We start from the raw sequence: 19,539 nt of genomic DNA on the forward strand, positions 1-19,539 counted from the left end.
TGGCTTTTGTGCTATGGTTATGTGACAGTTCATCATGACACTATATCTTGCTGTGCAATGGAATTGAATTTGCCCTTTTGATATGTGATTATGACATGTGATTGTACAAATTATGCACAGATGCTGCCAAAATTTCTGCCAATTCTATCTATATTTGAGTTACCAGTTAAATTTACAGCTAAAATGCTGCCAATTAAATTGGGCATTTTTGTCAAACAATGCAAATACACATACAAATCAACACATCTCTCAATATCATTTCATGATTCATTCTTCAAACAAGTCAATTTCAGACAACCACATTACATTAACCAGATTCACATTACATAGGTACCAACATACTCTTTGGTTGCTTGCCTACTTGCTAATGACAACTACCAATATCAACAGCAACAACAAAGCTTGCACAACTGCCAGGTACACTAACATTCGTCCCAGTGCTGCACATCCCTTCAATGGTAAGCCCTCAATCCCCATCGACGACAGTGCTTCAACATTGAACTGCTCATATCCTGTCTAATATCCCAGACCTACATGGCCATCGGCCAAAAATTGCTCATATTGACCTTCCCACATAAAAAATCTGCAAGCGTATGGTGTCTGCAAAAAATTTTAATTCATTGAATCAGCAGACCGAACAACAAAAAAATCGAATTCAACTGATTCTAAAGCATATACTCACATTCTCAAGATTAGGGCACTTCACAAAATTCTTTTTTGGATTCTTCGGGGTCCTCGAGGTCCGAGCCACCAGCTGGGTCCCGCACAATGGACATTTGCCCAAGAACAACTCACCGGTGCAGCGACGTACTGCCGAAGAAGAAGCAGAGCCATCCATCTTTACCGCCGCAGCCACCTAAGCCGAGTAGGTCTTCGTCGCCGCTGATGTCGCTGCCGTCGTTGCCGCCGTCTTCATCGCCGCCGTCGCTAAAGCCTCCCCCGCCACCTCCGCCGCCACCGCCGCTGCCACCGCCGCAAGCTAGGGTTAGGGATTGGGGATTTTTTCCTCGGTGGTGTGTGGCGACGAAAGAGATCGACCCCATTTCGACTCGACCGAGTCAGCTATAGATGGCGACAAGGGTAATCTGGGCATTTTGAAAAAAAAAGAGACCACTTTCAACCGGGAAATGATAAAATAATGGCGCTAGTGTCCTACAGCAAATTACACATTTTTTGTAATGTCCTGGGGCAGCTCCACGTTTTCACGGTGTCCCTCAGTCAATTACACGTTTTTTGTGTGTCCTGTAGCAAATTTTGCCTTGGTTTTTTTAGGAGATGCAGCCCGTTATGTCTGGGACGGAACTGGATTGTGAACATCCCATTTCAGCTGCAGGTCCGTTTGTGAAATTGTTGTAAGAAACATACGTCCTCCCTCCGTTTTATATTATAAATCATTTGATTTTTTTTCTAGTTAAATTTTATTAAGTTTGATTAAATTTATAGAAAAATTTAGCACTATCTAAAATTTCAAATTAGTTTCATTAAATTGAACATCAAATATATTTTTTAAAGGAACATCGAATATATTTTAATAATATGTTTGTTATGTATTTAAAATACTATTATATTTTTTTATAAACTTGATCAAATGACTTATAATACGAAACGGATAGAGTATATCTATTCAAGAAAAGAAAAAAGGACAAGACTTGACCGATGAGTGACGACTGTGCTTGCGACATGGATGATGGATCGGATCAACTGATCAGCCGTCTTGGGATCGAGAGATCTGGATGACAACACACACGTTCCCATCAAGCTAGCTGCTGGCTCCGACCTCCAGCGCCAGGTACATCGGTAATACTGTACAAGTCAGTCAACTGCACGCTCCCAAGTTCCATCCAATCCACGCTCCAATTGCTGTTGCTGCTGTAGCTACATATAACCCAATTGCCCGACCAAATATAACCGAGCCAACGACTACACCTCGGGAGGGTACACGGCGATCGAGTAGCTCGAGAACGAGACGTGGCAATGGCGGGAGACGGCGAGCTGAAGCTACTGGGGATGTGGACCAGCGCGTTCGTGCTCAGGGTGCGCTTCGTCCTCAACCTCAAGTCGCTGCCGTACGAGTTCGTGGAGGAGAACCTGGGCGACAAGAGCGACCTCCTCCTCGCCTCCAACCCGGTCAACAAGACCGTCCCCGTCCTCCTCCACGCCGGCCGCCCCGTCAACGAGTCGCAGGTCATCCTGCAGTACATCGACGAGGCCTGGCCCGACCGCCCCCCCGCCGTGCTGCCCTCCGACCCCTACGAGCGCGCCGTGGCGCGGTTCTGGGCGGCATACGTCGACGACAAGGTGCGGCTGGCGTGGCTGGGGATCCTGTTCCGGAGCGAGACGGAGGAGGAGAGGGCGGCGGCGGTGGCGCAGGCCGACGCGGCGCTGGAGACGTTGGAGGGCGCGCTCCGGGAGTGCTCCGGGGGGAAGTCCTTCTTCGGCGGCGACGGCGTCGGGCTCGTCGACGTCGTGCTCGGCGGCTACCTCGGGTGGTTCACGGCGATCAAGAAGCTGATCGGGCGCAGGATGATCGACCCGGCGAGGACGCCGGCGCTGGCCGCGTGGGAGGATCTCTTCCGCGCCACCGATGCGGCCAGGGGCGTCTTGCCGGATGACGCCGACAAGATGCTCGAGTTCAGGCAGACGGCACTCGCCTTGGGCGCCTCCAAAAAAATCACTCTGTGACACAAAAGACATGTATGTGGCACGCCATGCGTATCTAAGCTAAGTTTGTGAGGCTGCGAGAGGCAGCCATATACATCTAGTTTTGTTTCTTCTATGGCCCATGGCGTGCTTAATTAAATTGTTTTCTTCTCGATGCTACTTTTGACTTTGTATCAAAGACAATGTAATAAGTGGTTGTAAAGGCTTGATTTTATCCATTATAAGAACAAATGGCATGCTTAATAATTATGTAGGACATCCATTCATCCATCTATCTATCCCAGTTGAGCTCTCTGGTGCTCTCTACTGGTAGTATTATACTACTAGTATTATTAGAAGTAAATTAGTAGTACCACCCAAATGACGGTAAAAATCAAAGCTGTGGAAGCAGAGGAAAGAATCCATGGCCATGCGGAGCTTGCTACTAACTTCTTTCTTCCGTGAAGAACGTGCTGAGGCTATTCGGCTGCAAACTGCAGCGGCAACCTGTGGGCGAGGAGACGCCGTAATTCGGACGCTTGACAGAAAGTTCAGAACTTGAGACCCACCGAACCGAAGACCAAACACGTCCCGATGTGATCATGTTAGCTCTGTTTTTCTCTCGGATTAGATCATAATCTTGACTCTTCTAACTGCAAGCGTACACTGACATCGCATCTGGGCTTGGGTCATGATCGCGAGTTCGCGACCAACAAACGGTCTCTTTTGATTGGGCCGTACCGGATGGCGACGAAGATGAAGCGGGCGGTACTCTAACTGACGTAGAATAAGTTCACTTACTATCCTTCAGCTTTGCGTCGAGTTTGTTTGATATCCTTAGTCCTCGATACCAGAAATCTTGACCATACAACTTAGATCCCATAGCAGTATAGATCCTATTTTACCCTGTTTTTAATGACGTGACAGATGTCTAGGCCCACTTGTCAGGCATGGTGCCCCTCATCCCGACCCCACCTCGTGTCTACCTCGGTGGCTACGCGCCACCACCGCTGGAGCATCCCTTTCGCCCCCACACCACCTTTGTTGTCATCGCTTCCCGCACCTGACAAAGATCTCATTCCCCTCACCCCTCACCACATCATCCGACCAGCTCTACCCCCTGTTCCACCCGCAACTGTTCCAGCACAGGGAAAGGAAGGCTATGGAAGGCGCGGCCGGCGAGGTTGAGGCGAGGCAGGAGGAGGTGGACACTGAGGACGACGCGACTGGCGAGGTTGAGGCAGGATTAGCGGAGGCGGACGCTGAGGACGGCGCGGCCCACGGCATCGAAGACGAGGGCGAGAAGAAGGGTCATTGGAATGGGCATGCGCGGGGAAATTGAGAATTAGGACTGAGCCACCACGAAATCGAGGCAGAAGATGGTTGATCCGCACCGCCAGCTACTGCCATCGTCGTCTCTCCCGTCACCTGCGTCACTCAAGAGAGAGGAGTCAAGGCGGCCGCTCGAGCTTGGTGACGTCGGAGCCACCCTTTCCCTCTCTAGCTGATGTCGTGCCCGGGAAACGAGAGCCGTCGCACCGTGTTGACTCCGCACTAGCAACATGAACTAGCAGCAACAGATTCAATTGACAATGGCGGAGCAGTAAAAGACATCTGCCGGCGACACGGGACAACAGGAGCTCAGCCGTGCTCACCAACCGCCTTCCCCCCTCTCCCGCCTCTGCCTCCCTTGCATGGAGGCCGAGCGAGCTCGGACAGGCTTGTCGTACGCCTCCCCCTCCCTCCCAAGCTCACCGGCCTCTCCCCCACTCTCCCGCCGCCACCTCCTCCTCTCCTGGGAAGAAAAGGACGCTGACACACGGGCCCCTTTTTTTTCACTAACTCGGATGCCACGTCATGAAACTAGACATCCATATTGTTATAGGACTTAAATTTTGTATAGTTTAGGGGTGAAAATTTTTTGTATTGGAGATAAAAGATGTCAAACGATTTCGACGTAAATATGAGGTACGACAAGTGGACTTACCCATATAGGCCGAAATGGAATCGCAACTTACGTCAGGCCATATTAATTGGGCCAGAATTGGATTTTAACGTACGTGAGGTCCATATTAATTAGGCTGAACGGGATCGTAACTTACATGCGGCCCACGTGAACACGCGCACACACACTATTCATATAACCACCTCCGAACGACTGGATTGTCATATCTTAATATTAACGAAGTCACGCTCGTTGTCGATGGGTACGTCACCTACCACTTAAAAAAAATTAGTCCTAAAAGCCAGCACCCATCTCAAGTCTATCATTTGAAACAATATGGGTTGGCTCCACCACGAGTAACTTAATCAATTCAACTACGTTCACATCGCTTATTGTGTTTTTTTTAGGATTAGTCGATTGGATTACTGTTTTCGAAAACATGCTTAGGTCGGGTTTGATTCAACTACTTGGTTGAGCTACTTTCTCGTTTTATATGTTCAAACTGCTAAATGTTGTGTTTCATGAAAAACTTTGTATATAAAGGTTTCTTTAATAATTAATTAAATTAAAATTTTATTTAAATTATTTTTTAAAATTTATCATACTTAATACTTAATTAATCTCTATTTTGCGTGAAACATGTTAACCCAACCAAACCTTATTTTCAAAGGCACCGTAAGTAGGTAAGTAGGGATGAAACTGGTTCGGATAGTTTCCGTCCGTCCGGACCATTTTTCGGATTCGGATAGTTTCGGTCGGAATTATCCGGAAATTCTCGGTTTCGGAAACGAATTCGGATATTTTTTCTCGGAAACGAAAACGAATACAGTAAGGGTACTATCCGTCGGAATCGGAAAACGGTCGGAAACTATTCGGATTTTTTTTTCGGATATCCGCATACATTGAGCAAATTTTAGAAAAAACATGTATATATACATAACTTTTTCATACGGAATCAGATGAAGACAAACTTTATATCAATATTGTAGAGCTCGATGAGATCTACAACTTTATTATTGACTATTTTATTAAAAATAATAAGCGATATCTCTTCCTTGATTAAGAAACTCAATTTGAGGGGGTTTTTATATACCGTTAAATATTTGCTACCGTATTCGTTCCGTCTCGTATTCACTCCGTATCTGTATTCGATAATATTCGATTTCATTTCCGTATCCGAGTTTTCGATTCTGATTCCAATTCCAAAATAAATATAAAAACGAATATGATAAAGCAGTTTCCGATCCGTTTTCATCCCTAACCGTAAGTGCAGTAGAGCATGACGTATTGACGTGCAGTACTGTACACATCCTAATCCTACTACGCAGCCGCGTAGCCATTGCCCGGCTACCACAAACAACTGGGCTCAACATTGAATGCACCATTATTTTTCTCAAAAGAATTTAAAGTTAATAATTTTATAGTAAATACTAGGTATGTTTAAGTTTATCCCGGCTCGAAAATTTCTCGGCCGCTGTAAGTATGTGATTGTCAGTTTGGTACAAGCAATACTTCAAAAACGTACGCAATATGTATTAGTGCATTACACATCTACCCAACAAGCTGGAATAGCTCAGTTGGCTAGAGCGTATGGCTGTTAACCATAAGGTCGGAGGTTCGAGCCCTCCTTCTAGCGAGTTTTTTGTTTTATTTTTTGCAAATTCAGATTTTTCTCCACATTCAATTTCATTTTTCTCCTATTCATATTTTCTCCATTTGTTTTATTTTTTGCAAATTCAGGTTTTTCTCCACATTCAATTTCATTTTTCTCCTATTCATATTTTCTCCATTTTTTTGTTTTATTTTTTGCAAATTCAGATTTTTCTCCACATTCAATTTCATTTTTCTCCTATTCATATTTTCTCCATTTCTTTTTTATTTTTTGCACATTCAGATTTTCTCCACATTCAATTTCAATTTTCTCCTATTCAGATTTTCTCCATTTCTTTTTTGCATATTCAGATCTTTCTCCATATTCAATTTTCTCATGTGTTATTTGTTTTTCATATTCAGATTTTCTCCATATTCAATTTTCTCCTGTGCTTTTCTTTTGAAAATATTCAGATTTTTTTTGCATATTCAGATTTTTCTCCATATTCAATTCACTCCTGTGTATTTTTTGAAAATATTCAGATTTTTCTTCTGTGCTTTTTTTGCATATTCAATATTCAAATTTCTCCTGTGTTTTGCTATATTTTTTTTCGGAAGGGAAGTTTTTTTTTTGCATATTCAGATTTTCTCCTGTGTTTTGTTTCTTTGCATATTCAATTTTCAATTTTCTCCTGTGTTTTTTTTATGTTCTATTCAATATTCAATTGTCTACTGTGTTTTGCTATGTTCTTTTGTGTTGTTTATTCATTTTTCTCAAGTGTTTTGCTATGGCTCTTGCATTTGCATCTATGACCCGTACATTCTGCACATGGATAAGCCTAAAACAACGTCCCCTATTACAGTGACAAATCTGAACAAAATGATAATGACACGTGACAAAGGGACTGTGAAATCGAGGTGACAAACACACCAAAGAATGAAACAACGGGATCACAAATTTGGTATCCTCTGATCGTATCACGAACGCCCTAATCCTCCTCTGCTGACAGTGACAGGTGAGCATGTCCAATCAATTTAATTATAGTTAGTCATGAACTGCCTCTAATGGATTCCAAGAATTGCACCACCTCGGCCATGCTCGGCCGCCGCGACGGCGACTCGGAGGTGCACACGAGGCCCAGCTTCAGCACCTGCACCAGCTCAGCCTCGACGAATCTCCTCATGCTCAGGTCGAAGCAGCCTGAGACCGTGCCGCTCTCCACCATCTCCCTCACGTAGTCGCGCAGGACCACCACCAACACCGTGCCCTGCCGTCCATGGCGGCTGCTCACCGGCTTCCGCCCCGTCACCATCTCCAGCAACACCACCCCGAAGCTGAACACGTCGCACTTGTCGCCGCCGTGCCTCGAGCTCATCGACGACGACGCTAGCTCCGGCGCCACGTAGCCTGGTAGGTTGCTCGGTTCGGGCAGAAGCTTGGATAGCCCGAAATCTGAGAGCTTCGCTTCGTGCTCGTTGTCCAGCAGGATGTTTCTTGATTTGATGTTGAGGTGAAGTACCTGAGGTTTGCAGTCATGGTGAAGGTACGCGAGCGCGCGCGCCGTCGCCACCGCGATCCTGAACCGCCGTTCCCATGGCAGGCCGCCGCCGTCACCGCCGGTGCTCGCCGGGCCCGCACGGCGACGGCTGCCGTGGAGGTGATCGTACAATGTGCTGCCATTGTCGACGAACTCGGAGAGAAGAAGCTGGGTCGAGGGTGACCAGTAGTAGCCATGAAAGGTGACAAGGTTGGGGTGGGTGAGGCCACGTAGCCTGCCCATCTCACGCTCGAACTCCTCCTGGCTCGTGATTCTCCCCAGCGTCTCCAGCTTCTTGACGGCGATGGAGGCGCCGCTCTTGAAGCTGGCCCTGTACACAGCGCCGACTGACCCGACGCCGACGAGGCAGTTCCTGTCGAGCACCGCCTTGGTCCCGGCCTCCCAATCCTCGTACCTCGATGCCGAGCTGTTCTTCCTGAAGAGCACCAGCTTTCCGGTGATGGCGGTTGATCCCGGCGACACGATCGCCGCGCTGTCGGAGACGAGGATCTCCTCCTCGTCGTCGTGCTGCTGCTGCTCCCTCCTCCTCTTGTTCTTGTATGCCTTGATGTTCATGGCAGATACGATGCAGATCCCGACGAGTATGGCGGCTGCGATGACGATGGCGACTATCACCGGCACTCCCAATCGCCTCGCGTTCCGGCCTGGACAGGCATGGTCCAATGGCGGACCACAGAGGAATGGATTGCCCATGAATGCCGTTGGGCCGAACTGCTGCAGCAATGGAGAAGATGGGATTGAGCCGGTGAGGTTGTTGAAGGACACGTTGAAGTGTGCCAGGTTGGAGAGGTCGCCGAGCTCCGGCGGGATCACGCCGGTGAGCGCATTCTCCGAGAGGTCAAGGAAATTCAGGTTCTTCAGCTGCGACAGCGCCGCAGGGATGCCGCCGGTGAGGCCCTGTCCATTGGCCCCCAAATTGAGTAGCATCAGGTTGCGGCAATTCGCCATGGTTTCCGGCACCGAGCCGGTGAGCTTGTTCCTGGACGCGTCGAGGTAGGCGAACCTGTCGCCGCATGTCGGGATGCTCGGGATTTCGCCGGCGAAGTTGTTGGAGGAGACGTTGAAGTAGGTGATGTTGACGAGGGCGAGAAGGCCGAACGGTGCGGCGCCGGAGAAGCTGTTGCTCCCGACGTCGAACAGGTCGAGGCTTCGGCAGCCGTCGAGCTTGCCGTCAATGGCGCCGGAGAGCGAGTTGCTCCGGACAGAAATGTAGCTCATCTCCGGCGGCGCGCACAGTTTATCGGGCAGCTCTCCGTCGAGGTTGTTGTAGGAGAAGTCGAATCCGGCGAGGCGAACGCAGTTGCCGATGCCCGGCGGGACGCGGCCGGTGAGCGCGTTGTGCGCGAGCGACACGTAGCGGAGGCGGGGGCACTCGCCGAACAGAGTCGCCGGGATCTCGCCGGAGAACGCGTTGTAGGAGAGGTCGAGCAGCCGCAGCATAGGGAAAGTGCCAAGAAACGCCGGTATCTCCCCGGAGAGCGCGTTCCCGCTGAGGTTGAGCTTGTGGAGCGTGGCCGCGAGGCCGACGAAGCTCGCCGGGATCACGCCGGAGAGGCGGTTGCCGAAGAGCGAGACGGACTCCAGCGCGGGGAGCCGCGCGAGCGACGGGGAGAGCACGCCCTCCAGACCCTCGCCGTGGAGGCGCAGCCGCTGCACGGCGCCGGACGCGGGGTAGCAGGAGACCCCGCCGAAGTCGCGGCACGGGTCGCCGCCCAGCGTCCAGTTCGCGAGCACCGCACCCGGATCCGCGGTCACCGCCGCCTTGAACTCCAGCAGCGCCCGCGTCTCCGCCGCCGTCGCCGCGCCCACCGGCGCCGCTGCCCAATTCAGCAGCAGCAGCAGCAGCGGCAGCAAAACCGGCAGCACCGCCGCGGCAGCCGCGCGCGGCGAACGCCTCATGTCCGCGTCAACCGACGCGCCATGCCACCGCGCGCATTGCTCCGGCCACGGCGCAATTAGCTTCTTCTAGCTCTAGATATGTGTAATCTGCAGCGAAATAGCGGCGGTGCAGTGCTGCAATTTAAGCTTTGCTTTAGGAATTTATAGTGGAAAATTGGGCTTGTTTAGTTGGGAAAAAAATTTTACCCCTCATATCACATCGTATATATGGACACACATTTGAAGTATTAAATGTAGTTTAATAACAAAATAAATTACAGATTCCGCCAGGAAACTGCGATACAAATATATTAAGCTTAACGAATCCATCATTAGAAAATATTTACTGCAGCACAATATTGTCAAATCATGGCGCAATTAGATTTAAAAGATTTGTATCACAATTTTCTGGTGAACTGTGTAATTGTTTTTTTTTATCTACATTCAATACTTCATGCATGTGTATATTCGATATGACAGTTCGTGAATGAACTAAACAGTTCCTTAGGAGATAGAAATGGCCGTTGCATTTCTTGGTGGGAATTGGAGGGAAATAAATCCAAGGTGACCACATCAGGAGAGAGACAGGAGTTGATGACACTGTTCACAGTGCCACTTCGCCCGTTGCGAAGCTGCAATTTACTCGAAAGTACTCCCTCTGTCAAAAAGACCGAATTCTTCGGTTTTTGTGTTTAACGTTTGACTATCTATCTTATATGAAAAAATTTTTATTAGTATTTTTATTATTGTTAGATGATAAAACATGAATAATACTTTATGCATGACTTATCTTTTTAAAAATTTTCATAATTTTTTTAAATAAGATGAACGGTCAAATATTAGACACGGAAACTCAGGAATTGAGTTTTTTTTTGGACGGAGGGAGTAAGATGCAGTGCGATCCGAGGGGTTCATCTTTTAAGTAATCACTAACCAAGTTTCGACCTTTCTTCTGAATTTTCTGGTGCAAAGTGTAGTAGACTAGTGGACACACCTGCAAGCCAGGAGCATGTGAGTCGCTTTGCCTTTACGTTGTATGGAACAGAGAACCAAACCTGCAAAGAGCTCTTGGAGACAAAAGTGCAAACGATTAGATAATAATCACAGTCAATCAAATTGCTGCAGTACTATTACTCCCTCCGTTTCAGATTATAAGATGTTTTGACTTTGATCAAAGTTAAACTGCTTTAAGTTTGACTAAATTTATAGAAAAAAATAATAATATTTTCAACCCAAGACAAATTTATTATGAAAATATATTCAATTATTGATTTGATAACACTAATTTAATATTATAAATATTATTATATTTATCTATAAACTTAGTTAAACTTAAAATAGTTTGATTTTGATGAAAGTCAAAACTTCTTATAACCTGTAACGGAGGGAACACTTCTTACCACTCCTGATACTGAATTACTGATCAAGCTGCACCATCTAGCCATTCCGGATGGCCACATTCAGTTTCAGACAATCAACAAGCTGATCAAACAGCAAACTCGAACTAGTAATTGAATCGATCGGTTGGCATTTGAATGCGAGCATTAAGGCCCCCAGGCTGGCGTGAGGCGTCCCCTCACCGTTGGAAGTTATTGTGTGCTCCGATGTGGGGAGATCGGAGCCCCGGACGCAATCATTCTGTCACCGACTACTGAGAACGCATGGCAGATTGGGCAGGCCCGCCAGAGTGACAGAGTCCATATGGATGCATTCTTCAGTTTGTCATGCGTCCGAGGGAGGTGGCAACGCAGAGGCCGGGGAAAGCGGCATCGCGACCAGAAAACCTCGACCTGTCGATTGTCCGTGGCAGTACGCAGCATTTGCACAAGTTGTTCCCGTTGTTTGCGTCGTGCTGGCACTGCGTTACTGCAGCTCTGTTTGTTTCTGCTGTTCTTGTACACTCTGATACTGTGGTAGCACTGTAGCACTGTGACTCTAAGAAGATAGTAATACACTATTAAGGATGTTTTCTTTAAAAGTAAAACCATGAAGAGCAATGAAGGCAGAGTGAGAAAGAAGATACTTACTGGGCCTTGGGGATAGCTAGCTGTGTACATGGGCCAATTGATTTGGGCCTTCGATCCGGATCCGGTTGACTTGTTGCACACCTGAGCATTCGGTCACCAATTGCCTGGGCCGCATGCAATTGGGATTCTGACAAATTTCAATAGTCATTTTTAACCATACTATGGGCTAGTTTAGTTGGTAAAAAAAATTTATCCCTGTCACATCGAATATACAGACACACATTTACAGTATTAAACATAGTCTAATAACAAAACAAATTAAAGATTCCGCCAGGAAACTACGAGACGAATTTATTAAGCCTAATTAATCCGTCATTAGCAAATGTTTACTTAATCACCACATTGTCAAATCATGACGTAATTAGGCTTAAAAGATCCATCTCGCAATTTTCTGGCGAACTGTGTAATTAGTTTTTTTTCCTACATTTAATACTCTATGCATGTGTTCAAATAATTGATGTTACAGTGCGAAAAATTTTGTTTGGGAACTAAACATGCCCTATTTTTGACAAAGTTGTTAAAAAATTGCCTACTTTTAGTTTGTTGCCAAACTTTGATAAATACATAAAAACTCATGCCGAAATTTTGGTAATATTGCCAAATTGACAAAATTTTGGCAGATGCTAAAATTTGGTAAGGTTTATTTTAGCTACAATCTAAACAATCCCTCAGGTTTTTATTTGCATGCTTTCAATTGCACTTGCAGCAAAAAAAGCGATTGGAACTAAATCTGCCATGCATCATGTTTGAGGCCTTTGGTAGGGCTGCAAACTTCAAATCCCAACTCTAAACTTCAACTTCAGTGGAAGCTGGCTCTTATAGAAACTGGAGCTGGTATGAAGGTGTTTAGCTACATTGGTCACCTTCATATCACTACGTCTTGCGTTACCATTTCGTCGAACACCTCGTTAACGTCCGCGGTCTTGCCAATGCCGTCGTCGTGAGCCACTGCTCATCGCCCCTGCCGACACCAATGCCACTCAGCCCGCCCGTTGCCCTGCTGCCCTCGTGCGCCGCCTGGCAGCCACGCCATCCAATCGTCGTTGCCCAACAGCCGCTCAAGGGAGGAAGAATCATGTAGAGGATAGAGAACAGGGAGAGAGGAGGAATGAAGGGAGGAAGAATCATGTAGAGGACAGAGAACAGGGGGAGAGGATGAGTGAAGAGGCCGGTAGTTTAGTGGCATATCATGTAAATATATATATAAATAAAGATAATGGTCTTTAGATATAGTGGAGCGGTGGAGCGAAAAAAAACCCAGCTCTACACCCTACAGTTTCGTGGAGCAACTATGCTAACTCTGCTTAAAAAAAAATCTATATCGTTTGGCACAATTTTAATTTTAGATAAGTTAAAGTTGAGAGCTAGAGTTTTATCAAACGGAAAACTAAAATGCTATAAAGGGTTGAATATAATTTCATTGCATATATCGATCGACTAGCCGATCAGGACTCAGGACAAACAACGGTCAGGTTAATTCGAAATCGTCAGAGAAACAAACCGAACGGGATCACGTCGCGGTCGACGACGACGGCCGTCGGCCGGGCCGTCCGAATCCGAGAGGCGAGAGCGGCGTCAGCCTGAGAGTGAGGAGAGAAAGCTAGCTATCTTTTTTTTTTTAACGACTCGCACGAGACGGTGCGAAGTTCTATTGATATTGATAGAGCAGGAAAAAATTACAAGGTTACAACCCCGGAGAGTCTTAACCAGGAAAAGGAAAAAAAATAGCACCACCCACGTGCCGACATCGCCAACACACACGCCTAGGAGAAGGCTAGCACCGGATCGGCCGCCGCTAAGCGTGACCGACCGCCACTAGGCCAACAAAGGGGCACATACGAGATCGAAACCATGGCTGACGCACCGATGCTCCACCACCACACAAGCTTTGCCGACATGTGGGACCCCTGCACCGACGTCCCCCGCCGGCCAGCCTTCGTGCGCCGAAGGCCGCGCCACACCCACCGGCAGCTCCTCCTCACACCTAGGTCGCCTCCTCCACCGCCAGCCGCGCCTCTCTGCGCCAAGCCGGCCTCCTCCACCGGACGCGCCAATCCGGCCTCCCTTCATCGGCCGCGCCTCTCGTGCCAAGCCGGCCTCCATCTCCGCCGCCCGCGCCTCTCGCGCCGAGCCGGCCTCCGCTGCCATCGGTTACGCTTCTCTGCGCCAAGCCGGTCTCTGACCCCTCCACCGAACGATGCCGCACCGACCAGATGCAGCCGTCTCCCACGCCCTCGGCTAGTCAACCGAGGCCGCCATGTCTCTGGTGACCGCAAACACGGTCACCACCACCGCAGTCGCTACTGCCGAACACCCAGCCACCTCGCCAGCGTCATCCTCACCTCGCACCCGACTCCTTCCCCGCTGTCGACGTCGCCACCGCCTCCAGAGTCGCAGCCACCGGTGCCGCTGCCACCAACGCCAACCACCGCCTCCGCAAACCGCCGCTGCGCTGTCGCCCTCCACCACGGAGCAGCTAGCTGCCCGACGCCATGTCTTCCACCGCCGCCGCCAGTTGGCACGGCAGCCACCACATCCACGACCGCCGCCACCGTCGCCAACTACCGCCGCCGCCGTCACCACACCGCGGCTGTCGTCGCCAACTACTGCCGGCGTCCAGATCCGGCCGAGACCGCCATCGCCACCTGCCGCCGGCCAACCGCCGCCACCACCGTCGCCACACCACCGCCGCCGTCGCCAACTGCCGCCACCCTCCAGATCCGGCCGAGAGGCGCGGATCTGGGTGGCACTGCCGCCGCAGCCGCCGCCGCGCCCTCGGCCAGCTCCGTCCCCGCCGCCTTCCGCCACCGCCGCCAGCACCGCGCGCCCCCGCCGCCTCGCTGCCTGGGGTCGGAGCTTGGCCTCCCGCGCCGGATCCGGACAGGAGGGGGCTGGATCCGGCCACCCCGCCGCCTCCACGCGCATCACCGCCGGCGGCGGCTCGGGATCCATCCCCCCGCACCAGATCCGCGCAGGAGAGCGTAGGAGCCAGCACCGCCTTCTCGTCGTCGTCGGCCCGGTTGTCTACCTCTTCAACCGTCGTCGACACCGCCACCTCGCCGAAGCCATGCGCCACCGTCGAGCTCGACGTCATAGCCGCCGAAGTCGCCGCCCCGGAGCTAGGTTGGGGTCGTGGGCTCCGAACGTCGCGACCTCGGGGGGAGAGGGGGGGAGGAGGCCCCGCTGCCGCCGTCCTTGCGGCCGTGCGGTTTCCGGCGGCGAGGTGGAAGGAGGGCGGTGGGGGTGGTGTGGCGGCGGCGACTGGGTCGCCTCCCGTGTCGCCCCTGCCCTGGGAGCGACGCGGGGGCACCGAAACAAAAAAATTCTAAAGCTAGCTATCTCAACCCCGGCTAAAAGGCGGCGACCTTCCCGGAGACCCTGGCGACGGGCGCCGTCCGCCGGATGAAGGCGCCGACCCTGCTCGATCTGGATCCCAAACCTCACCAAGCGGCGGCACCGTGGCGGCGAGCAGATTTAGTAGCAGCGACGGCGACGGCGACGGCGGCGCCGGGCTCTGTCTCGATCGAGACTATCGCGTTCCGTCTCCGCTGCTCCATCGGAACCGCTCGATCGGCATGGAAGGGGATCCGACGGCCTCAGGATGGGCACGCGGTCAATGTCTTCTTTGCATACTAGTCCTTGATTTGTATTACTGGTAGCGTCCAACTATTCCGCCAGAATTCGCAAAGTCGTCCACAATCGGTCGGATTGTTTCAAACTAGTCCTTATTCGAATATCAAAGATCCGAACAACACAAACTGGGGGAATTTTTTTTTCTTCCAGAAGACTTCAATCGTTTCGTCCCACATTGAACAAATCGATGTGTTCTGATAGTTTTTGGTGGGGGTGGAGGCAGTTTGGTAACTGACAAACAGGTGGTTGTGAAAGAACGAAGAACATTCAGAATATTACTGGGTGTTTGCCCGGACATACAAGTTACACAAGCAAATTTACGGAGACATCAATGCTGAAAACAAATGGGTTAGGAAAAGGAATTTCTTCAGATCGTCTAAATTTCTACTAGTGACATTTTTTTCTGTATGGCCCTGATGAGCACCTAGACGCAGTCCCCGCGAACAATCATTTGGACTCGTGATTCCTCGCCGTGCCATTCTGCTGCTCTGGCTGTTCCAGTTGATAGAATGGTATCTGCTCAACCTGCTGCTGCTGCTGCTTGTGCAGATCAAGCATCTGGTTCTGACAGCGGAGCTGGATTTGGTGTGCTAGGTTGCTGGACGAGCTCGTGTCGCCGACCTCATTCGCCGCGAGTTTCAGGCGCTGCACCTCAGCTGTCAGTGCCTCGTTCAATGCTGTTCAATGCGAAAACGAACAATAAAAGCTGGTCAGAAATTCAGAACAGTTTCCGGTTCCTAGCATGGATGATGATGCACACATGTGCTCCTACAGTTCGTTTGATGTGTAACTACAGGTTTCCCATTGAAAGTTCTACTTAACGCATGCTCCCAATCTTGTGGAGCTGTCAATTGACAAAGAAATAAAACATGGGATTTCATAGTGCCAGCACTGAAGATTAATCCATTTCAGTACCTGTGCAGTTGAGTTTATCTTTAGACTTCCTGTCTCTTGTGACAGGGCTAGTGCCCATCAACATCGTGGCATGAAGTCATGAACTAAGCAAGGTTATTTGTCTGTATTAACAAGTGGAGTGTTCTCTTGATTGATACGAGAAGGACCCAAAAGATGGCGACGAAGCCGATGTCTGACGAAGTCGCCTCGGAATTTGATTACCCACAATACTACAACATTCTAAATTGCTCCCCACTACATGCTGGCGACTAACAGCATCAGAGCACAATGCAGCCTCGATTAAAAAACAACCAAATCTTGGGAGAGTTGCTAATTGTACTACAAGACTGAGTACATGGTAACGACTAAGTGCCAAATGCCAATATCCAAGACAACCACGATGGTACATACGCCTAGCCACGATCAACAAGGTTTGGAAGTTAGGCGTAAGCAAATTGACATGAGGTTTCAAGTTGGTATTCAGGCCTCTGAATTTCGTATCGTGTTTTATCCTAGAAAGCAAACAAATCAATTTTGTGTACAATTATTTAGATCACATTTATGCAGGTGAAGAAAAAAAAAAACTTTCTGAAGATCTCATTGCTCACCATCGCGTAGCTGCGCCTGCTGCTCCATGGACTGCAGCCTGAACTTGAGCTCGTTGTTCTGCGTGGCCATTCCCGACGAGTCGCGCTGCAACGAAAAAGAACCAAAAATGAAATTTGTACACCAAGTTGGTTCTGAAATTCTTGAGTCGTGAAGCAATAGCATTGGCTTCAGACCGGAGAACAAAGATTTACCTGCAAAAGAGTCAGCTGAGCGGAGAGGGTTGTGGCCTCCGTCTGCAGGATCTGCACTTTCTGCTCCAGCTCTGCAATGTACCGCATCCGCCGCTCCTTGGACCTCGCCGCCGACTGCCTATTGGCGAGCACCCTGCACATGCAAGAACAGGCACAATTTCAGCTCAGATCATTGCAGCAATGCATCATGTTTGATACGTTTATAGTTGTATGCCAATGTGTAAGCAAGATGGCAAAGAAAGACTTGCCTCTTTACGCGCTTTGGGTCGGCGAGTGCCATCTCGGCGAGCTTCTCGTCGGCCATGATCCGCTTCATCTCGGCGGGGGTGAAATCACCGCTGCCGAACTCCAGGCTGAACTTGGCCGGCTCACCATTGGCGGCGAAGCTGAGCTTCCCCATGAGGCTGTCCATGGAAAGGCTCCTCGCGTGCCGGGCCGCCGTCTCGCCGGCGGCGTTATTCCGTCTCTTCTTGCCCGCAGCCTCGCCGCCGCCGGCGCCGCCCCAGAGGAGGGCCTGGCTGTCGGCGCCGACGTAGTCCTCGGACTCGTTCTCGCTGCTGTCGGCGCCGTTCGTCCGCATGCTGCTCCCGCGGCTGTCCCCGTCGGAGTTGTTCAGCCCGTCGGCGCCGCCCATTCCCTCCAAGCTCATGTACGCATTGAGCAGGTCGACGTCGCCGGCGCCGCCGCACCCGGGGAGTGCCCAGCCGCCGCCGGCCTCCATCTTGGGCGACGGCGGTGGCAGCGGCTGGAAGTACCCGAACGGCACGTCGCTGCGTGACCTCCGGTGCGCCTTGCGCGGCGGCAGCAGCCCGCCGCGCGCCGTGTCGTCCATGCACACGTCGCCGTGAGAGGAGTGGGAGCTCGCCGCCGCAGGTGGAGGTGGAGGCGTCGGTGGCAGCCCCGGCGCACGCTGCTTGCCTCCCTGCTGCTGCGGCGCCGCCGCGTAGGGCGCGGCCTGGACGTGGCGGTGCATCATCAGCTCGTTCGCGGACGTGGTGTTCATCACGCACGCACGCCTATGGTGTAAGGAGGTGAGGTGAGGTGTGGGGGATGCGGTGGTGGTGGTGGTGGTGGTGGTGGCGTTTTGCTGCGCGCACGGACGAGCACGATCGACGCGGTTTCGAGCAGAGGAGTGCACGTATTTAATTGTTGCGTGGCGGAGGCTGAAGAGGCTTTTCTGCCGGGCGGTGAGGCTGAGGAGGCCCCCTCTCCATTTTCTTTCTGGGATTCCGCAGCGGCAGCCGGCAGCGCCAGCATCTTCGGTCTGCTCGCCTATCGAGTTGGATCCTTGGAATGTTTGATATTTTCTCCGATCACCGTAGAAAAAAATGAAACTCGTTTGTAAATAAATCCTACTCCATCCTCCATTTCAAAATGTATAACGCTGTTGCTTTTTCGTATAATGTTTGATTATTTATCGTATTAAAAAATTATATAAATATCATTTATTTTATTGCGACTTGTTCTATCATCAAATAAAATATAATCTTAATTTGTACTTTTATATATTTATTATACTAAATTTTTAATAAAGCGAATTGTTAAATATTGTGTGAAAAGTCAATGGCGTCATAGTTTTTATACGAAGAGAGTATAAACTTTTTGCCTCCTTAAAAATATAAGGCATATTCTGACCATAAATTTCTCTCGTACTATTTCGCCTTTTTAAGTACGTACTCCCTCTGTACTTGTAAAGGAAGTCGTTTAGGACAATGTCTAAATTAAACCTTAGGAATATAAATCATGAATAACTCTCAAGTTGTTGAGTTTGAAAATATAAAAATTATATGAATAGATTTATCTTAAAAAATACTTTCATAAAAGTATACATATATCACTTTTCAATAAATATTTTTATAGAAACAAGAAATCAAAATTGTATTTTAGAGAACGTGTCACTGTCCAAAACGACTTCCTTTACAAGTACGGAGGGAGTACTATTTTACAATATCATAGTCTACATTCGAACGAGGATCGAATAAATATCATCCTTTTTAGTAAACATGAGTATTACTGCACTAATAGTCAGTCCATTCTCTTTGTCCTAAAAAGTTTAAATCTGAATCCATGAAAAAAAAATTACTCCCTCCATCCACAAAAGTTACACCTATTTCACATTTGAGTTTTTCCAAATAAGTTGTCCATATTTATAGTCTTTATGTATTCAAAACTTAACTAAAGAGATAAATTAAATATTTTATTAGAACACAAGGAGTCTTCTAAATACTCATTGGTTGCATATTTGTATTCACTTCTTGATCTTGTAACATCCAAGGTGATTTAATTTTTCTTTAGTTTTGATGTCAAAAAATAATATGTGTAACTTTTATGGATGGAGCATGTTTTTTTGGATGGAGGACTATTACGTTTTTGAACGGTGAGAATAAAACTAGTTAGAATCGATTGGGATAAATTGGCGTATGAATGCATTGTTGGATCGGAAGAAGTTGAATGTGCTGGTGTGTGCATCCTGCATAGTGCATACCATACTAGTCCATGCTTGTCAGAATAAGCTGCCATGTTGCACAGGGGTATACTTAAGGTGTGTTTAGTTCACGCTAAAATTTAAAGTT

General features: G+C 49.1%; 3 protein-coding genes, 1 non-coding gene and 1 pseudogene across 4 annotated transcripts; 3 read left to right on the forward strand and 2 right to left on the reverse strand.

Annotated features, from left to right (window-relative positions):
- Positions 1-1,669: 1,669 nt before the first annotated feature.
- Positions 1,670-2,879, forward strand: LOC127786103 (probable glutathione S-transferase GSTU6). The gene has a single exon (XM_052313431.1). It carries the CDS (start codon positions 1,975-1,977, stop codon positions 2,680-2,682), a length of 708 nt encoding a protein of 235 aa, XP_052169391.1. The 5' UTR covers positions 1,670-1,974; the 3' UTR covers positions 2,683-2,879.
- A 3,268-nt stretch (positions 2,880-6,147) lies between these two features.
- Positions 6,148-6,221, forward strand: TRNAN-GUU (transfer RNA asparagine (anticodon GUU)). The gene has a single exon. It is a non-coding gene; the product is annotated as a tRNA-Asn (tRNA).
- Positions 6,222-6,913: 692 nt separating this feature from the next.
- LOC127786008 (probable LRR receptor-like serine/threonine-protein kinase At1g12460) lies at positions 6,914-9,728 on the reverse strand. The gene has a single exon (XM_052313330.1). It carries the CDS (start codon positions 9,631-9,633, stop codon positions 7,225-7,227), a length of 2,409 nt encoding a protein of 802 aa, XP_052169290.1. The 5' UTR covers positions 9,634-9,728; the 3' UTR covers positions 6,914-7,224.
- Positions 9,729-13,852: 4,124 nt separating this feature from the next.
- LOC127785949 (lysine-rich arabinogalactan protein 19-like) lies at positions 13,853-14,993 on the forward strand (annotated as a pseudogene).
- Positions 14,994-15,538: 545 nt separating this feature from the next.
- Positions 15,539-18,098, reverse strand: LOC127786118 (bZIP transcription factor 29-like). The gene is made up of 4 exons (XM_052313443.1): positions 17,215-18,098; positions 16,967-17,099; positions 16,775-16,859; positions 15,539-15,949 (listed from the first exon to the last, which is right to left on the reverse strand). The coding sequence occupies exons 1-4, from the start codon at positions 17,967-17,969 to the stop codon at positions 15,720-15,722; spliced, it is 1,203 nt and encodes a 400-aa protein (XP_052169403.1). The 5' UTR covers positions 17,970-18,098; the 3' UTR covers positions 15,539-15,719.
- Between the last annotated feature and the right edge of the window lie 1,441 nt (positions 18,099-19,539).

This window comes from Oryza glaberrima, chromosome 10, assembly GCF_000147395.1.
Source record: "Oryza glaberrima chromosome 10, OglaRS2, whole genome shotgun sequence".
In the NCBI taxonomy this organism is placed as follows: domain Eukaryota; kingdom Viridiplantae; phylum Streptophyta; class Magnoliopsida; order Poales; family Poaceae; genus Oryza; species Oryza glaberrima.

Excerpts from the sequence above, each read along its gene's own strand:
- LOC127786103 (XM_052313431.1), top strand. The coding sequence starts at position 1,975 with ATGGCGGGAGACGGCGAGCTGAAGCTACTGGGGATGTGGACCAGCGCG.
- LOC127786008 (XM_052313330.1), bottom strand. The coding sequence starts at position 9,633 with ATGAGGCGTTCGCCGCGCGCGGCTGCCGCGGCGGTGCTGCCGGTTTTG.
- LOC127786118 (XM_052313443.1), bottom strand. The coding sequence starts at position 17,969 with ATGAACACCACGTCCGCGAACGAGCTGATGATGCACCGCCACGTCCAG. Across the intron at positions 17,100-17,214 it reads GACCCAAAGCGCGTAAAGAG|GGTGCTCGCCAATAGGCAGT; the intron begins GCAAGTCTTTCT and ends TTGCATGTGCAG. Across the intron at positions 16,860-16,966 it reads CTCAGCTGACTCTTTTGCAG|CGCGACTCGTCGGGAATGGC; the intron begins GTAAATCTTTGT and ends TTTTCGTTGCAG.